This window comes from Bombina bombina, chromosome 1, assembly GCF_027579735.1.
Source record: "Bombina bombina isolate aBomBom1 chromosome 1, aBomBom1.pri, whole genome shotgun sequence".
Classification (NCBI taxonomy): Eukaryota; Metazoa; Chordata; class Amphibia; order Anura; family Bombinatoridae; genus Bombina; species Bombina bombina.
Window position 1 is genome coordinate 38694293 of NC_069499.1, and position 19839 is coordinate 38714131.

The following is a 19839-nucleotide window of genomic DNA, read 5'->3' on the forward strand; positions in this document are numbered from 1 at the left end:
CACACTATAGTATAGCCCCAGTGTAAGTGTACAAGTGTGTGTGTCTGACAGTGTATGTGTGTCACACTATAGTATAGCCCCAGTGTAAAGGTGTGTGTTTCTGACAGTGTATGTGTGTCACACTATAGTATAGTCACAGTGTAAGTGTACAGGTGTGTGTGTCTGACAGTGCATATGTGTCACACTATAGTATAGCCCCAGTGTAAGTGTACAGGTGTGTGTGTCACACTATAGTATAGCTTGCATACAAAGAGAGAAGCGCTCTACCAGGAACGAACAACTGCTCAGTGGCTTGTTCTATGGCGATTTACCACCCGGAAGCAGCCTCTTTTAGACCAGTGTGCTTTTCACAGAAGAAAACTTTCCTGAAGTAGATCAGTATGATCCTGCCAAGTAAGGTCAGTCCAGCCCCGAAATACCAGGTGATTCTCCTCTGAACAAGGAACATGACAACCCCAGACGATCGTTTCGGCCTCCTATGGGCCTCGTCAGTGAGGTGCAGCCACATTCCTCTAAGCACACTGGGCAAGGAGTCCACGTCTGGTTTCCCCCATCACCCATAGGGAGACTTCCCCAGGGTCATAATAATTTGCATACAAAGAGAGAAGCGCTATACCAGGAACGAACAACAGCTCAGTGGCTTGTTCTATGGCGATTTACCACCCGGAAGCAGCCTCTTTTAGACCAGTGTGCTTTTCACAGAAGAAAACTTTCCTGAAGTATATCAGTCTGATCCTGCCAAGTAAAGTCAGTCCAGCCCCGAAATACCAGGCAATTCTCCTCTGAACAAGGAATATGACAACCCCAGACGATCGTTTCGGCCTCCTATGGGCCTCGTCAGTGAGGTGCAGCCACATTCCTCTAAGCACACTGGGCAAGGAGTCCACGTCTGGTTTCCCCCATCACCCATAGGGAGACTTCCCCAGGGTCATAATAATTTGCATACAAAGAGAGAAGCGCCCTACCAGGAACGAACAACAGCTCAGTGGCTTGTTCTATGGCGATTTACCACCCGGAAGCAGCCTCTTTTAGACCAGTGTGCTTTTCACAGAAGAAAACTTTCCAGAAGTATATCAGTCTGATCCTGCCAAGTAAGGTCAGTCCAGCCCCGAAATACCAGGCAATTCTCCTCTGAACAAGGAACATGACAACCCCAGACGATCGTTTCGGCCTCCTATGGGCCTCGTCAGTGAGGTGCAGCCACATTCCTCTAAGCACACTGGGCAAGGAGTCCACGTCTGGTTTCCCCCATCACCCATAGGGAGACTTCCCCAGGGTCATAATAATTTGCATACAAAGAGAGAAGCGCTCTACCAGGAACGAACAACAGCTCAGTGGCTTGTTCTATGGCGATTTACCACCCGGAAGCAGCCTCTTTTAGACCAGTGTGCTTTTCACAGAAGAAAACTTTCCTGAAGTATATCAGTCTGATCCTGCCAAGTAAGGTCAGTCCAGCCCCGAAATACCAGGCAATTCTCCTCTGAACAAGGAACATGACAACCCCAGACGATCGTTTCGTCTGGGGTTGCTTTGTTCCTTGTTCAGAGAGGAATTGCCTGGTATTTCGGTGCTGGACTGACTGTAATAGGCGGGATCAGACTGATATACTACAGGAAAGTTCTACTCTGTGAAAAGCATTGCTGGGCTAAAAGAAGTTGCACCCAGGTGGTAAATCGCCATAGAACAGGCTAACAATGGTATTGAGCTGGTTGTTCGTTCCTGTGAGTGCATTTCTCTCTGTGTGTATTTAGTCACACTATAGTATAGCCCCAGTGTAAGTGTACAAGTGTGTGTGTCTGACAGTGTATGTGTGTCACACTATAGTATAGCCCCAGTGTAAAGGTGTGTGTGTCTGACAGTGTATGTGTGTCACACTATAGTATAGCCCCAGTGTAAAGGTGTGTGTGTCTGACAGTGTATGTGTGTCACACTATAGTATAGCCCCAGTGTAAAGGTGTGTGTGTCTGACAGTGTATGTGTGTCACACTATAGTATAGCCCCAGTGTAAGTGTACAAGTGTGTGTGTGTCTGACAGTGTATGTGTGTCACACTATAGTATAGCCCCAGTGTAAAGGTGTGTGTGTCTGACAGTGTATGTGTGTCACACTATAGTATAGCCCCAGTGTAAAGGTGTGTGTGTCTGACAGTGTATGTGTGTCACACTATAGTATAGCCCCAGTGTAAGTGTACAGCTGTGTGTGTGTCTGACAGTGTATGTGTGTCACACTATAGTATAGCCCCAGTGTAAGTGTACAGGTGTGTGTGTGTGTGTCACACTAAAGTATAGCCCCAGTGTAAGTGTACAGCTGTGTGTGTCTGACAGTGCATATGTGTCACACTATAGTATAGCCCCAGTGTAAGTGTACAGGTGTGTGTGTCACACTATAGTATAGCTTGCATACAAAGAGAGAAGCGCTCTACCAGGAACGAACAACTGCTCAGTGGCTTGTTCTATGGCGATTTACCACCCGGAAGCAGCCTCTTTTAGACCAGTGTGCTTTTCACAGAAGAAAACTTTCCTGAAGTAGATCAGTATGATCCTGCCAAGTAAGGTCAGTCCAGCCCCGAAATACCAGGTGATTCTCCTCTGAACAAGGAACATGACAACCCCAGACGATCGTTTCGGCCTCCTATGGGCCTCGTCAGTGAGGTGCAGCCACATTCCTCTAAGCACACTGGGCAAGGAGTCCACGTCTGGTTTCCCCCATCACCCATAGGGAGACTTCCCCAGGGTCATAATAATTTGCATACAAAGAGAGAAGCGCTATACCAGGAACGAACAACAGCTCAGTGGCTTGTTCTATGGCGATTTACCACCCGGAAGCAGCCTCTTTTAGACCAGTGTGCTTTTCACAGAAGAAAACTTTCCTGAAGTATATCAGTCTGATCCTGCCAAGTAAAGTCAGTCCAGCCCCGAAATACCAGGCAATTCTCCTCTGAACAAGGAATATGACAACCCCAGACGATCGTTTCGGCCTCCTATGGGCCTCGTCAGTGAGGTGCAGCCACATTCCTCTAAGCACACTGGGCAAGGAGTCCACGTCTGGTTTCCCCCATCACCCATAGGGAGACTTCCCCAGGGTCATAATAATTTGCATACAAAGAGAGAAGCGCTCTACCAGGAACGAACAACAGCTCAGTTGCTTGTTCTATGGCGATTTACCACCCGGAAGGAGCCTCTTTTAGACCAGTGTGCTTTTCACAGAAGAAAACTTTCCTGAAGTATATCAGTCTGATCCTGCCAAGTAAGGTCAGTCCAGCCCCGAAATACCAGGCAATTCTCCTCTGAACAAGGAACATGACAACCCCAGACGATCGTTTCGGCCTCCTATGGGCCTCGTCAGTGAGGTGCAGCCACATTCCTCTAAGCACACTGGGCAAGGAGTCCACGTCTGGTTTCCCCCATCACCCATAGGGAGACTTCCCCAGGGTCATAATAATTTGCATACAAAGAGAGAAGCGCCCTACCAGGAACGAACAACAGCTCAGTGGCTTGTTCTATGGCGATTTACCACCCGGAAGCAGCCTCTTTTAGACCAGTGTGCTTTTCACAGAAGAAAACTTTCCTGAAGTATATCAGTCTGATCCTGCCAAGTAAGGTCAGTCCAGCCCCGAAATACCAGGCAATTCTCCTCTGAACAAGGAACATGACAACCCCAGACGATCGTTTCGTCTGGGGTTGCTTTGTTCCTTGTTCAGAGAGGAATTGCCTGGTATTTCGGTGCTGGACTGACTGTAATAGGCGGGATCAGACTGATATACTACAGGAAAGTTCTACTCTGTGAAAAGCATTGCTGGGCTAAAAGAAGTTGCACCCAGGTGGTAAATCGCCATAGAACAGGCTAACAATGGTATTGAGCTGGTTGTTCGTTCCTGTGAGTGCATTTCTCTCTGTGTGTATTTAGTCACACTATAGTATAGCCCCAGTGTAAGTGTACAAGTGTGTGTGTCTGACAGTGTATGTGTGTCACACTATAGTATAGCCCCAGTGTAAAGGTGTGTGTGTCTGACAGTGTATGTGTGTCACACTATAGTATAGCCCCAGTGTAAAGGTGTGTGTGTCTGACAGTGTATGTGTGTCACACTATAGTATAGCCCCAGTGTAAGTGTACAAGTGTGTGTGTGTCTGACAGTGTATGTGTGTCACACTATAGTATAGCCCCAGTGTAAAGGTGTGTGTGTCTGACAGTGTATGTGTGTCACACTATAGTATAGCCCCAGTGTAAGTGTACAGCTGTGTGTGTGTCTGACAGTGTATGTGTGTCACACTATAGTATAGCCCCAGTGTAAGTGTACAGGTGTGTGTGTGTGTGTCACACTAAAGTATAGCCCCAGTGTAAGTGTACAGCTGTGTGTGTCTGACAGTGTATGTGTGTCACACTAAAGTATAGCCCCAGTGTAAGTGTACAGCTGTGTGTGTCTGAAAGTGTATGTGTGTCACACTATAGTATAGCCCCAGTGTAAAGGTGTGTTTGTCTGACAGTGTATGTGTGTCCCACTATAGTATAGCCCCAGTGTAAGTGTACAGGTGTGTGTGCCTGACCGTGTATGTGTGTCACACTATAGTATAGCCTCAGTGTAAGTGTACATCTGTGTGTGTGTCTGACAGTGTATGTGTGTCACACTATAGTATAGCCCCAGTGTAAGTGTACAGGTGTGTGTGTGTCTGACCGTGTATGTGTGTCACACTATAGTATAGCCCCAGTGTAAGTGTAAAGGTGTGTGTGTCTGACAGTGTATGTGTGTCACACTATAGTATAGCCCCAGTGTAAGTGTAAAGCTGTGTGTGTCTGACAGTGTATGTGTGTCACACTATAGTATAGCCCCAGTGTAAGTGTACAGGTGTGTGTGTCTGACAGTGTATGTGTGTCACACTATAGTATAGCCCCAGTGTAAAGGTGTGTGTGTCTGACAGTGTATGTGTGTCACACTATAGTATAGCCCCAGTGTAAAGGTGTGTGTGTCTGACAGTGTATGTGTGTCACACTATAGTATAGCCCCAGTGTAAAGGTGTGTGTGTCTGACAGTGTATGTGTGTCACACTATAGTATATTCACAGTGTAAGTGTACAGGTGTGTGTGTCTGACAGTGTATGTGTGTCAGACTATAGTATAGTCACAGTGTAAGTGTACAGGTGTGTGTCTGACAGTGTATGTGTGTCACACTATAGTAAAGCCCCAGTGTAAAGGTGTGTGTGTCTGACAGTGTATGTGTGTCACACTATAGTATAGCCCCAGTGTAAAGGTGTGTGTGTCTGACAGTGTATGTGTGTCACACTATAGTATAGCCCCAGTGTAAAGGTGTGTGTGTCTGACAGTGTATGTGTCACACTATAGTATATTCACAGTGTAAGTGTACAGGTGTGTGTGTGTCTGACAGTGTATGTGTGTCACACTATAGTATAGTCCCAGTGTACAGGTGTGTGTGTCTAACAGTGTATGTGTGTCACACTATAGTATAGTCCCAGTGTACATGTGTGTGTGTGTCTAACAGTGTATGTGTGTCACACTATAGTATATTCACAGTGTAAGTGTACAGGTGTGTGTGTCTGACAGTGTATGTGTGTCACACTATAGTATATTCCCAGTGTACAGGTGTGTGTGTCTAACAGTGTATGTGTGTCACACTATAGTATAGTCCCAGTGTACAGGTGTGTGTGTCTAACAGTGTATGTGTGTCACACTATAGTATAGCCCCAGTGTAAAGGTGTGTGTGTCTGACAGTGTATGTGTGTCACACTATAGTATATTCACAGTGTAAGTGCACAGGTGTGTGTGTCTGACAGTGTATGTGTGTCACACTATAGTATAGCCCCAGTGTAAGTGTACAAGTGTGTGTGTGTGTGTCTAACAGTGTATGTGTGTCACACTATAGTATAGCCCCAGTGTAAAGGTGTGTGTGTCTGACAGTGTATGTGTGTCACACTATAGTATATTCACAGTGTAAGTGTACAGGTGTGTGTGTCTGACAGTGTATGTGTGTCACACTATAGTATAGCCCCAGTGTAAAGGTGTGTGTGTCTGACAGTGTATGTGTGTCACACTATAGTATAGCCCCAGTGTAAGTGTACAGGTGTGTGTGTCTGACAGTGTATGTGTGTCACACTATAGTATAGTCCCAGTGTACAGGTGTGTGTGTCTAACAGTGTATGTGTGTCACACTATAGTATAGTCACAGTGTAAGTGTACATGTGTGTGTCTGACAGTGTATGTGTGTCACACTATAGTATAGCCCCAGTGTAAGTGTACAGGTGTGTGTGTCTGACAGTGTATGTGTGTCACACTATAGTATAGTCCCAGTGTACAGGTGTGTGTGTCTAACAGTGTATGTGTGTCACACTATAGTATAGTCACAGTGTAAGTGTACATGTGTGTGTCTGACAGTGTATGTGTGTCACACTATAGTATAGCCCCAGTGTAAGTGTACAGGTGTGTGTGTCTGACAGTGTATGTGTGTCACACTATAGTATAGTCCCAGTGTACAGGTGTGTGTGTCTAACAGTGTATGTGTGTCACACTATAGTATAGCCCCAGTGTAAAGGTGTGTGTGTCTGACAGTGTATGTGTGTCACACTATAGTATATTCACAGTGTAAGTGCACAGGTGTGTGTGTCTGACAGTGTATGTGTGTCACACTATAGTATAGCCCCAGTGTAAGTGTACAAGTGTGTGTGTGTCTAACAGTGTATGTGTGTCACACTATAGTATAGCCCCAGTGTAAAGGTGTGTGTGTCTGACAGTGTATGTGTGTCACACTATAGTATATTCACAGTGTAAGTGTACAGGTGTGTGTGTCTGACAGTGTATGTGTGTCACACTATAGTATAGCCCCAGTGTAAAGGTGTGTGTGTCTGACAGTGTATGTGTGTCACACTATAGTATAGCCCCAGTGTAAGTGTACAGGTGTGTGTGTCTGACAGTGTATGTGTGTCACACTATAGTATAGTCCCAGTGTACAGGTGTGTGTGTCTAACAGTGTATGTGTGTCACACTATAGTATAGTCACAGTGTAAGTGTACATGTGTGTGTCTGACAGTGTATGTGTGTCACACTATAGTATAGCCCCAGTGTAAGTGTACAAGTGTGTGTGTCTGACAGTGTATGTGTGTCACACTATAGTATAGTCCCAGTGTACAGGTGTGTGTGTCTAACAGTGTATGTGTGTCACACTATAGTATAGTCACAGTGTAAGTGTACATGTGTGTGTCTGACAGTGTATGTGTGTCACACTATAGTATAGTCACAGTGTAAGTGTACATGTGTGTGTCTGACAGTGTATGTGTGTCACACTATAGTATAGTCACAGTGTAAGTGTACATGTGTGTGTCTGACAGTGTATGTGTGTCACACTATAGTATAGCCCCAGTGTAAGTGTACAGCTGTGTGTATTGTCTCTCAAACTTAGTAAACCTGAGACATTCTGTACAGTTTGTGTTATCCCCAGCAGCCTGTTCACTACAGCTCACTTATATCCATTCATAAGGAACAGAATAATATGCAAATAAAGATACAGTCTCACGTACATATTACTACAGAACATTATTTGTAATGTAATCGCACTTACCCATCATGCCCCTGTCACACTGTCTCAGACATAGCAAGTATTTCCGTATGCAGATCATGTGATACATACACGTTAAGCGGCGTTTTAGCCATAGAAAGCATGATCCACCATGTTTGTTTAGGGCAAAACAATATGATCAGCCTTTCACTTAAAGGGGGAACTGCGGAGCATACTATAGTTCTATAATTAAAAAATAAACATATAAGAAAGCCGACGTGTTTGTCAGACCCAGGGATGTGCTCAGTAAAATAGCAAGCATAAGATTGTCAGTTATGTCCAATAACGAAGTGGCTTATGTCTTATGTGACGATTTACGCACGGTGACGTAGAACGCAGTATTGGCGGAAGTACCCATCTGTGTGCCCGTTGTAGCTATGGCAGAGCCCGTGCCCCGATTACCTCCACATGACGGGCCTGTGATCACCGTGGTGGATATGCACTGCGGCGGGGAGCCGGTGCGGATCGTCCAAAGCGGTGCTCCTGTTCCTCAGGGCCGCACTCTGCTGGAAAAGCGCCGGTGGGTCCGGGAACACATGGACTGGCTGCGGAAGGTGCTGATGCTGGAGCCCCGCGGGCACCGGGACATGTACGGGGCGCTGCTGGTGCCCAGCGAGGAGGAGTCGGCGCATCTGGGAGTGCTGTTCATGCACAACGAAGGCTACAGCACCATGTGCGGTCATGCGGTGCTCGCGCTCGGGAAGTACGCTCTGGATTACGGCTACCTGGGTGAGGCGGCTGGGTCCGAGGTGCCCATGAATATACACTGCCCCTGCGGTCTGGTGCGCGCCTGGGTCACCTGCGGAGCCGACCGGGAACGGCGCGGTGCTGTCAGATTCCACAGTGTCCCGGCGTTCTGCTTTATGACAGGTAACGTGTACTTACCGTGTATATATACAGTAAGTGTGAGGAACCACAGTGTGACAGGTAACGTGTACTTACCGTGTATATATACAGTAATATGGGAGGCACCACAGTGTGACAGGTAACGTGTACTTACCGTGTATATATACAGTAAGTGTGAGGCACCACAGTGTGACAGGTAACGTGTACTTACCGTGTGTATATACAGTAAGTGTGAGGCACCACAGTGTGACAGGTAACGTGTACTTACCGTGTGTATATACAGTAATATGTGAGGCACCACAGTGTGACAGGTAACGCGTACTTACCGTGTGTATATACAGTAATATGGGAGGCACCACAGTGTGACAGGTAACGTGTACTTACCGTGTGTATATACAGTAAGTGTGAGGTACCACAGTGTGACAGGTAACGTGTACTTACCGTGTGTATATACAGTAAGTGTGAGGCACCACAGTGTGACAGGTAACGTGTACTTACCGTGTGTATATACAGTAAGTGTGAGGTACCACAGTGTGACAGGTAACGTGTACTTACCGTGTGTATATACAGTAAGTGTGAGGTACCACAGTGTGACAGGTAACGTGTACTTACCGTGTGTATATACAGTAAGTGTGAGGCACCACAGTGTGACAGGTAACGTGTACTTACCGTGTGTATATACAGTAATATGTGAGGCACCACAGTGTGACAGGTAACGTGTACTTACCGTGTGTATATACAGTAAGTGTGAGGTACCACAGTGTGACAGGTAACGTGTACTTACCGTGTGTATATACAGTAAGTGTGAGGTACCATAGTGTGACAGGTAACGTGTACTTACCGTGTGTGTATATACAGTAAGTGTGAGGTACCATAGTGTGACAGGTAACGTGTACTTACCGTGTGTATATACAGTAAGTGTGAGGCACCACAGTGTGACAGGTAACGTGTACTTACCGTGTGTGTATATACAGTAAGTGTGAGGTACCATAGTGTGACAGGTAACGTGTACTTACCGTGTGTATATACAGTAAGTGTGAGGCACCACAGTGTGACAGGTAACGTGTACTTACCGTGTGTATATACAGTAAGTGTGAGGCACCACAGTGTGACAGGTAACGTGTACTTACCGTGTGTATATACAGTAAGTGTGAGGTACCACAGTGTGACAGGTAACGTGTACTTACCGTGTGTATATACAGTAAGTGTGAGGTACCACAGTGTGACAGGTAACGTGTACTTACCGTGTGTATATACAGTAAGTGTGAGGTACCACAGTGTGACAGGTAACGTGTACTTACCGTGTGTATATACAGTAAGTGTGAGGCACCACAGTGTGACAGGTAACGTGTACTTACCGTGTGTATATACAGTAAGTGTGAGGCACCACAGTGTGACAGGTAACGTGTACTTACCGTGTGTATATACAGTAAGTGTGAGGTACCACAGTGTGACAGGTAACGTGTACTTACCGTGTGTATATACAGTAAGTGTGAGGCACCACAGTGTGACAGGTAACGTGTACTTACCGTGTGTATATACAGTAAGTGTGAGGCACCACAGTGTGACAGGTAACGTGTACTTACCGTGTGTATATACAGTAAGTGTGAGGCACCACAGTGTGACAGGTAACGTGTACTTACCGTGTGTATATACAGTAAGTGTGAGGCACCACAGTGTGACAGGTAACGTGTACTTACCGTGTGTATATACAGTAAGTGTGAGGCACCACAGTGTGACAGGTAATGTGTACTTACCGTGTGTATATACAGTAAGTGTGAGGAACCACAGTGTGACAGGTAACGTGTACTTACCGTGTGTATATACAGTAAGTGTGAGGTACCACAGTGTGACAGGTAACGTGTACTTACCGTGTGTATATACAGTAATATGTGAGGTACCACAGTGTGACAGGTAACGTGTACTTACCGTGTGTATATACAGTAAGTGTGAGGTACCACAGTGTGACAGGTAACGTGTACTTACCGTGTGTATATACAGTAAGTGTGAGGTACCACAGTGTGACAGGTAACGTGTACTTACCGTGTATATATACAGTAATATGGGAGGCACCACAGTGTGACAGGTAACGTGTACTTACCGTGTGTATATACAGTAAGTGTGAGGTACCACAGTGTGACAGGTAACGTGTACTTACCGTGTGTATATACAGTAAGTGTGAGGTACCACAGTGTGACAGGTAACGTGTACTTACCGTGTATATATACAGTAATATGGGAGGCACCACAGTGTGACAGGTAACGTGTACTTACCGTGTGTATATACAGTAATATGGGAGGCGCCACAGTGTGACAGGTAATGTGTACTTACCGTGTGTATATACAGTAATGTGTGAGGCGCCACAGTGTGACAGGTAACGTGTACTTACCGTGTGTATATACAGTAAGTGTGAGGTACCATAGTGTGACAGGTAACGTGTATTTACCGTGTGTATATACATCAGTAATGTGTGAGGTACCACAGTGTGACAGGTAACGTGTACTTACCGTGTGTATATACAGTAAGTGTGAGGTACCATAGTGTGACAGGTAACGTGTATTTACCGTGTGTATATACATCAGTAATGTGTGAGGTACCACAGTGTGACAGGTAACGTGTACTTACCGTGTGTATATACAGTAAGTGTGAGGCACCACAGTGTGACAGGTAACGTGTACTTACCGTGTATATATACAGTAAGTGTGAGGCACCACAGTGTGACAGGTAACGTGTACTTACCGTGTGTATATACAGTAATATGGGAGGCACCACAGTGTGACAGGTAACGTGTACTTACCGTGTGTATATACAGTAATATGGGAGGCACCACAGTGTGACAGGTAACGTGTACTTACCGTGTGTATATACAGTAAGTGTGAGGTACCACAGTGTGACAGGTAACGTGTACTTACCGTGTGTGTATATACAGTAAGTGTGAGGTACCATAGTGTGACAGGTAACGTGTACTTACCGTGTGTATATACAGTAAGTGTGAGGCACCACAGTGTGACAGGTAACGTGTATTTACCGTGTGTATATACAGTAAGTGTGAGGCACCACAGTGTGACAGGTAACGTGTACTTACCGTGTGTATATACAGTAAGTGTGAGGTACCACAGTGTGACAGGTAACGTGTACTTACCGTGTGTATATACAGTAAGTGTGAGGCACCACAGTGTGACAGGTAACGTGTACTTACCGTGTGTATATACAGTAATGTGTGAGGTACCACAGTGTGACAGGTAACGTGTACTTACCGTGTGTATATACAGTAATGTGTGAGGCGCCACAGTGTGACAGGTAACGTGTACTTACCGTGTGTATATACAGTAATGTGTGAGGCACCACAGTGTGACAGGTAACGTGTACTTACCGTGTATATATACAGTAATATGGGAGGCACCACAGTGTGACAGGTAACGTGTACTTACCGTGTGTATATACAGTAATATGGGAGGCACCACAGTGTGACAGGTAACGTGTACTTACCGTGTGTGTATATACAGTAAGTGTGAGGTACCATAGTGTGACAGGTAACGTGTACTTACCGTGTGTATATACAGTAAGTGTGAGGCACCACAGTGTGACAGGTAACGTGTACTTACCGTGTGTGTATATACAGTAAGTGTGAGGTACCACAGTGTGACAGGTAACGTGTACTTACCGTGTGTGTATATACAGTAAGTGTGAGGTACCATAGTGTGACAGGTAACGTGTACTTACCGTGTGTATATACATCAGTAAGTGTGAGGCACCACAGTGTGACAGGTAATGTGTACTTACCGTGTGTATATACAGTAAGTGTGAGGCACCACAGTGTGACAGGTAACGTGTACTTACCGTGTGTGTATATACAGTAAGTGTGAGGTACCATAGTGTGACAGGTAACGTGTACTTACCGTGTGTATATACAGTAAGTGTGAGGCACCACAGTGTGACAGGTAACGTGTACTTACCGTGTGTATATACAGTAATATGTGAGGCACCACAGTGTGACAGGTAACGTGTACTTACCGTGTGTATATACAGTAAGTGTGAGGTACCATAGTGTGACAGGTAACGTGTACTTACCGTGTGTATATACATCAGTAAGTGTGAGGCACCACAGTGTGCCGGTGTTCTGCGTTATTACAGGTAACGCGTACTTACTGGGTGTATATACAGTAAGTGTGAGGTACCACAGTGTGCCGGTGTTCTGCGTTATTACAGGTAACGCGTACTTACTGGGTGTATATACAGTAAGTGTGAGGTACCACAGTGTGCCGGCATTCTGCGTTGTAACAGGTAACGTGTACTTACCGTGTGTATATACAGTAAGTGTGAGGTACCATAGTGTGACAGGTAATGTGTACTTACCGTGTGTATATACAGTAAGTGTGAGGTACCATAGTGTGACAGGTAACGCGTACTTACCGTGTGTATATACAGTAAGTGTGAGGCACCACAGTGTGACAGGTAACGTGTACTTACCGTGTGTATATACAGTAAGTGTGAGGCACCACAGTGTGACAGGTAATGTGTACTTACCGTGTGTATATACAGTAAGTGTGAGGCACCACAGTGTGACAGGTAACGTGTACTTACCGTGTGTATATACAGTAAGTGTGAGGTACCACAGTGTGACAGGTAACGTGTACTTACCGTGTGTATATACAGTAATATGTGAGGCACCACAGTGTGACAGGTAACGTGTACTTACCGTGTGTATATACAGTAAGTGTGAGGTACCACAGTGTGACAGGTAATGTGTACTTACCGTGTGTATATACAGTAAGTGTGAGGCACCACAGTGTGACAGGTAACGTGTACTTACCGTGTGTATATACAGTAAGTGTGAGGCACCACAGTGTGACAGGTAACGTGTACTTACCGTGTGTATATACAGTAATATGTGAGGCACCACAGTGTGACAGGTAACGTGTACTTACCGTGTGTATATACAGTAATATGTGAGGCACCACAGTGTGACAGGTAACGCGTACTTACCGTGTGTATATACAGTAATATGTGAGGCACCACAGTGTGACAGGTAACGTGTACTTACCGTGTGTATATACAGTAATATGTGAGGCACCACAGTGTGACAGGTAATGTGTACTTACCGTGTGTATATACAGTAAGTGTGAGGTACCACAGTGTACCGGCATTCTGCGTTGTAACAGGTAACGTGTACTTACCGTGTGTATATACAGTAAGTGTGAGGCACCACAGTGTGACAGGTAACGTGTACTTACCGTGTGTGTATATACAGTAAGTGTGAGGTACCACAGTGTGACAGGTAACGTGTACTTACCGTGTGTGTATATACAGTAAGTGTGAGGTACCATAGTGTGACAGGTAACGTGTACTTACCGTGTGTATATACAGTAAGTGTGAGGCACCACAGTGTGACAGGCAACGTGTACTTACCGTGTGTATATACAGTAATGTGTGAGGCGCCACAGTGTGACAGGTAACGTGTACTTACCGTGTGTATATACAGTAAGTGTGAGGCACCACAGTGTGACAGGTAATGTGTACTTACCGTGTGTATATACAGTAATATGTGAGGCACCACAGTGTGACATGTAACGTGTACTTACCGTGTGTATATACAGTAAGTGTAAGGCACCACAGTGTGACAGGTAACGTGTACTTACCGTGTGTATATACATTAGTAATGTGTGAGGCACCACAGTGTGACAGGTAACGTGTACTTACCGTGTGTATATACAGTAATATGTGAGGCACCACAGTGTGACAGGTAATGTGTACTTACCGTGTGTATATACATCAGTAAGTGTGAGGTACCACAGTGTGACAGGTAACGTGTACTTACCGTGTGTATATACAGTAAGTGTGAGGCACCACAGTGTGACAGGTAATGTGTACTTACCGTGTGTATATACCGTAAGTGTGAGGTACCACAGTGTGACAGGTAACGTGTACTTACCGTGTATATATACAGTAATATGGGAGGCACCACAGTGTGACAGGTAACGTGTACTTACCGTGTGTATATACAGTAATATGGGAGGCACCACAGTGTGACAGGTAACGTGTACTTACCGTGTGTATATACAGTAAGTGTGAGGTACCACAGTGTGACAGGTAACGTGTACTTACCGTGTGTGTATATACAGTAAGTGTGAGGTACCATAGTGTGACAGGTAACGTGTACTTACCGTGTGTATATACAGTAAGTGTGAGGTACCACAGTGTGACAGGTAACGTGTACTTACCGTGTGTATATACAGTAAGTGTGAGGTACCATAGTGTGACAGGTAACGTGTACTTACCGTGTGTATATACAGTAAGTGTGAGGCACCACAGTGTGACAGGTAATGTGTACTTACCGTGTGTATATACAGTAAGTGTGAGGCACCACAGTGTGACAGGTAATGTGTACTTACCGTGTGTATATACCGTAAGTGTGAGGTACCACAGTGTGACAGGTAACGTGTACTTACCGTGTGTATATACAGTAAGTGTGAGGCACCACAGTGTGACAGGTAACGTGTACTTACCGTGTATATATACAGTAATATGGGAGGCACCACAGTGTGACAGGTAATGTGTACTTACCGTGTGTATATACAGTAAGTGTGAGGCACCACAGTGTGACAGGTAATGTGTACTTACCGTGTGTATATACAGTAAGTGTGAGGTACCACAGTGTGACAGGTAATGTGTACTTACCGTGTGTATATACAGTAAGTGTGAGGCACCACAGTGTGACAGGTAATGTGTACTTACCGTGTGTATATACAGTAATGTGTGAGGTACCACAGTGTGACAGGTAACGTGTACTTACCGTGTGTGTATATACAGTAAGTGTGAGGTACCATAGTGTGACAGGTAACGTGTATTTACCGTGTGTATATACATCAGTAATGTGTGAGGTACCACAGTGTGACAGGTAACGTGTACTTACCGTGTGTATATACATCAGTAAGTGTGAGGCACCACAGTGTGACAGGTAATGTGTACTTACCGTGTGTATATACAGTAAGTGTGAGGTACCACAGTGTGCCGGCATTCTGCGTTGTAACAGGTAACGTGTACATACCGTGTGTATATACAGTAAGTGTGAGGCACCACAGTGTGACAGGTAACGTGTACTTACCGTGTGTGTATATACAGTAAGTGTGAGGTACCATAGTGTGACAGGTAACGTGTACTTACCGTGTGTATATACAGTAAGTGTGAGGCACCACAGTGTGACAGGTAACGTGTACTTACCGTGTGTATATACAGTAATATGTGAGGCACCACAGTGTGACAGGTAACGTGTACTTACCGTGTGTATATACAGTAAGTGTGAGGTACCATAGTGTGACAGGTAACGTGTACTTACCGTGTGTATATACATCAGTAAGTGTGAGGCACCACAGTGTGACAGGTAACGGTGTTCTGCGTTATTACAGGTAACGCGTACTTACTGGGTGTATATACAGTAAGTGTGAGGTACCACAGTGTGCCGGTGTTATGCGTTATTACAGGTAACGCGTACTTACTGGGTGTATATACAGTAAGTGTGAGGTACCACAGTGTGCCGGTGTTCTGCGTTATTACAGGTAACGCGTACTTACTGGGTGTATATACAGTAAGTGTGAGGTACCACAGTGTGCCGGCATTCTGCGTTGTAACAGGTAACGTGTACTTACCGTGTGTATATACAGTAAGTGTGAGGTACCATAGTGTGACAGGTAATGTGTACTTACCGTGTGTATATACAGTAAGTGTGAGGTACCATAGTGTGACAGGTAACGCGTACTTACCGTGTGTATATACAGTAAGTGTGAGGCACCACAGTGTGACAGGTAACGTGTACTTACCGTGTGTATATACAGTAAGTGTGAGGTACCACAGTGTGACAGGTAATGTGTACTTACCGTGTGTATATACAGTAAGTGTGAGGCACCACAGTGTGACAGGTAACGTGTACTTACCGTGTGTATATACAGTAAGTGTGAGGCACCACAGTGTGACAGGTAATGTGTACTTACCGTGTGTATATACAGTAAGTGTGAGGCACCACAGTGTGACAGGTAATGTGTACTTACCGTGTGTATATACAGTAAGTGTGAGGTACCATAGTGTGACAGGTAACGCGTACTTGCCGTGTGTATATACAGTAAGTGTGAGGCACCACAGTGTGACAGGTAACGTGTACTTACCGTGTGTATATACAGTAAGTGTGAGGTACCACAGTGTGACAGGTAATGTGTACTTACCGTGTGTATATACAGTAAGTGTGAGGTACCACAGTGTGACAGGTAACATGTACTTACCGTGTGTATATACAGTAAGTGTGAGGTACCACAGTGTGACAGGTAACGTGTACTTACCGTGTGTATATACAGTAATATGTGAGGTACCACAGTGTGACAGGTAACGTGTACTTACCGTGTGTATATACAGTAATATGTGAGGCACCACAGTGTGACAGGTAACGTGTACTTACCGTGTGTATATACAGTAAGTGTGAGGCACCACAGTGTGACAGGTAACGTGTACTTACCGTGTGTATATACAGTAAGTGTGAGGCACCACAGTGTGACAGGTAACGTGTACTTACCGTGTGTATATACAGTAAGTGTGAGGTACCACAGTGTGGCAGGTAACGTGTACTTACCGTGTGTATATACATCAGTAAGTGTGAGGCACCACAGTGTGACAGGTAACGTGTACTTACCATGTTTATATACAGTAATGTGTGAGGCACCACAGTGTGACAGGTAATGTGTACTTACCGTGTGTATATACATCAGTAAGTGTGAAGCACCACAGTGTGACAGGTAACGTGTACTTACCGTGTGTATATACAGTAAGTGTGAGGCGCCACAGTGTGACGGGTAACGTGCACTTACCGTTTGTTTATACAGTGTGAGGCACCACAGTGTGACAGGTAACGTGTACTTACCGTGTGTTTATACATCAGTAAGTGTGAGGTACCACAGTGTGACAGGTAACGTGTACTTACCGTGTGTATATACAGTAAGTGTGAGGCACCACAGTGTGACAGGTAATGTGTACTTACCATGTTTATATACAGTAAGTGTGAGGCACCACAGTGTGACAGGTAATGTGTACTTACCGTGTGTATATACAGTAATATGTGAGGTACCACAGTGTGACAGGTAACGTGTACTTACCGTGTGTTTATACATCAGTAAGTGTGAGGTACCACAGTGTGACAGGTAATGTGTACTTACCGTGTGTATATACAGTAAGTGTGAGGTACCACAGTGTGACAGGTAACGTGTACTTACCGTGTGTATATACAGTAATGTGTGAGGCACCACAGTGTGACAGGTAATGTGTACTTACCGTGTGTATGTACAGTAAGTGTGAGGTACCACAGTGTGCCGATGTTCTGGTAAGAGGGGGAACCATGTCACTTCCTGTGACGTTACATCAGCTGTTTCACAAATTTTTGACCTAATGCGTATGCGTGCCAGCGTCATCACATACCTTGCGCATACGTCGCTGTTAAAATATCTAGAACCCTTTCTAGATCGCATGCGTGGGATTTTGTATCACAAATGGTGCGCTCATGGAAAGCTGTTTATTCGGCTCCTCTGCAATATTCGGAACTACTCCCATTACTACCACTACTCTAAAGCTGAGTCTCCGTGTTCGTGCATGACAAACAGCCACGCGGTGTTTGTTTAAACATTTGTTTCAGCAGTAAATCTATTGGTTGATTAACAAAGAGAACAATGAATTGGAGACGTATGAAACACAATGACATTGGATCAGCAGAAGAAGCAGTGGCGATAGCCGAGTGGCTGTTTGTCATGCACGAGCACGGAGACACAACTTTAGAGTAGTTGCAGTGGGGAGCGGAGTTCCGAATATTTTCCATGAGTGCACCATTTGTGATACAAAATCCCATGCATGCGCTCTAGAAAGGGTTCCTGAATTTCACAGCTATAAATATTTTACCAGAAATGTATGCGCCAGGTATGTGATGACGCTGGCACGCATGTGCATTAGGTCCAAAATTTGTGAAACAGCTGATGTAACGTCACAGGAAGTGACATGGTTCGCTGTTTTCCAAAGTTCGCCCTCTTACCAGAACACTGGCATTCTGCGTTATTACAGGTAACGCATACTTACTGGGTGTATATACAGTAAGTGTGAGGTACCACAGTGTGCCGGTGTTCTGCGTTATTACAGGTAACGCGTACTTACTGGGTGTATATACAGTAAGTGTGAGGTACCACAGTGTGCCGGCATTCTGCGTTATTACAGGTAACGAGTACTTACTGGGTGTATATACAGTAAGTGTGAGGTACCACAGTGTGCCGGCATTCTGCATTGTAACAGGTAACGTGTACTTACCGGGTATATATACAGTAAGTGTGAGGTACCACAGTGTGACAGGTAACGTGTATTTACCGTGTGTATATACAGTTAGTGTGAGGTACCACAGTGTGCCGGCATTCTGCTTTATGACAGGTAACGTGCACTTACCATGTGTACTTACTGTGTATGTACAGTAATTGTGAGGTACCACAGTGTGCCTCTCTGCAAGACTTTCTACACTGCCCCACTCGTGGGGCATGCAGAGATAGCGAGATCTCGCTTCTTTTAGTGAGATTGCGGCAGAGAGGCCCAGAACAGCAGCAGCCAGGTCCGCGACTGTCTTGTGCAGTACTGTGAATGACTGCGGTGCTGGTTAAAGCCAGGTATGTTTGTCTCTCACAGTCTCTACTGTGCATGACTGCGTCGCACAAACATACCATACCATATAGGATATAACGAGATGAAATTTAATAGTATATACAGCTTTTTATGTATACTGAAAATGAAATAAGAATGTAATTTCTCCTACATTGGTGTATCCGGTCCACGGCTTCATCCTTACTTGTGGGATATTCTCAATCCCTACAGGAAGTGGCAAAGAGAGCACACAGCAGAGCTGTCCATATAGCTCCCCTCAGGCTCCGCCCCCCCAGTCATTCTCTTTGCCGCTCTAACAAGTAGCATCTCCACGGGAGGGTAAAGAGTTTGTGGTGTTAGATTTGTAGTTTTTATTTCTTCTATCAAAAGGTAAAAGCCGCAGTAGAGGCTGTGGCATTGTGCTGTAGTGTTTTTAACCGGTTAACTGCTGTTCTTAGCTCCGGTTTGGGCATTGGTCTGAAAATTTGTGTGCAATCTTTTCAAAGCATTAAGACAATGTGGTGAAAATTTCATTAAAATCGGATGTTTATTTGATGGCTATTTGATGTTTTAGTAATAAAGTGTGCACTTTTATAATTTAAAGACACAGTAACATTTTTTTCAAAAATTATTTTTTATTGCATTGTAGTGCTGTCTAAGGAGACCCTTCAGATAGCCTTTGTTCTGTATGTTTAAAGGCCAAGGCGGTGCCCCCATTAAATGTATGTGTGAAGTGTGCTATAGCGTCCAAACAGCTTAAGGACCGTACAGTCACGCTTAAAG

At 45.0% G+C, this 19839-nt stretch overlaps 2 protein-coding genes across 2 annotated transcripts in view; one reads left to right on the plus strand and one right to left on the minus strand.

Annotated features, from left to right (window-relative positions):
• JKAMP (JNK1/MAPK8 associated membrane protein) overlaps positions 1–7706 on the minus strand; it is a 31247-nt gene extending 23541 nt beyond the window's left edge. Inside the window, exon 1 of the mRNA XM_053697305.1 lies at positions 7564–7706. Within this exon, the coding sequence (XP_053553280.1) occupies positions 7564–7630 (67 nt within the window). The 5' untranslated portion in view covers positions 7631–7706. The remainder of the gene's footprint in view (positions 1–7563) is intronic.
• Positions 7707–7921: 215 nt separating this feature from the next.
• Positions 7922–19839, plus strand: part of L3HYPDH (trans-L-3-hydroxyproline dehydratase) — a 51726-nt gene continuing 39808 nt past the window's right edge. The window contains exon 1 of the mRNA XM_053697306.1: positions 7922–8430. Within this exon, the coding sequence (XP_053553281.1) occupies positions 7938–8430 (493 nt within the window). The 5' untranslated portion in view covers positions 7922–7937. The remainder of the gene's footprint in view (positions 8431–19839) is intronic.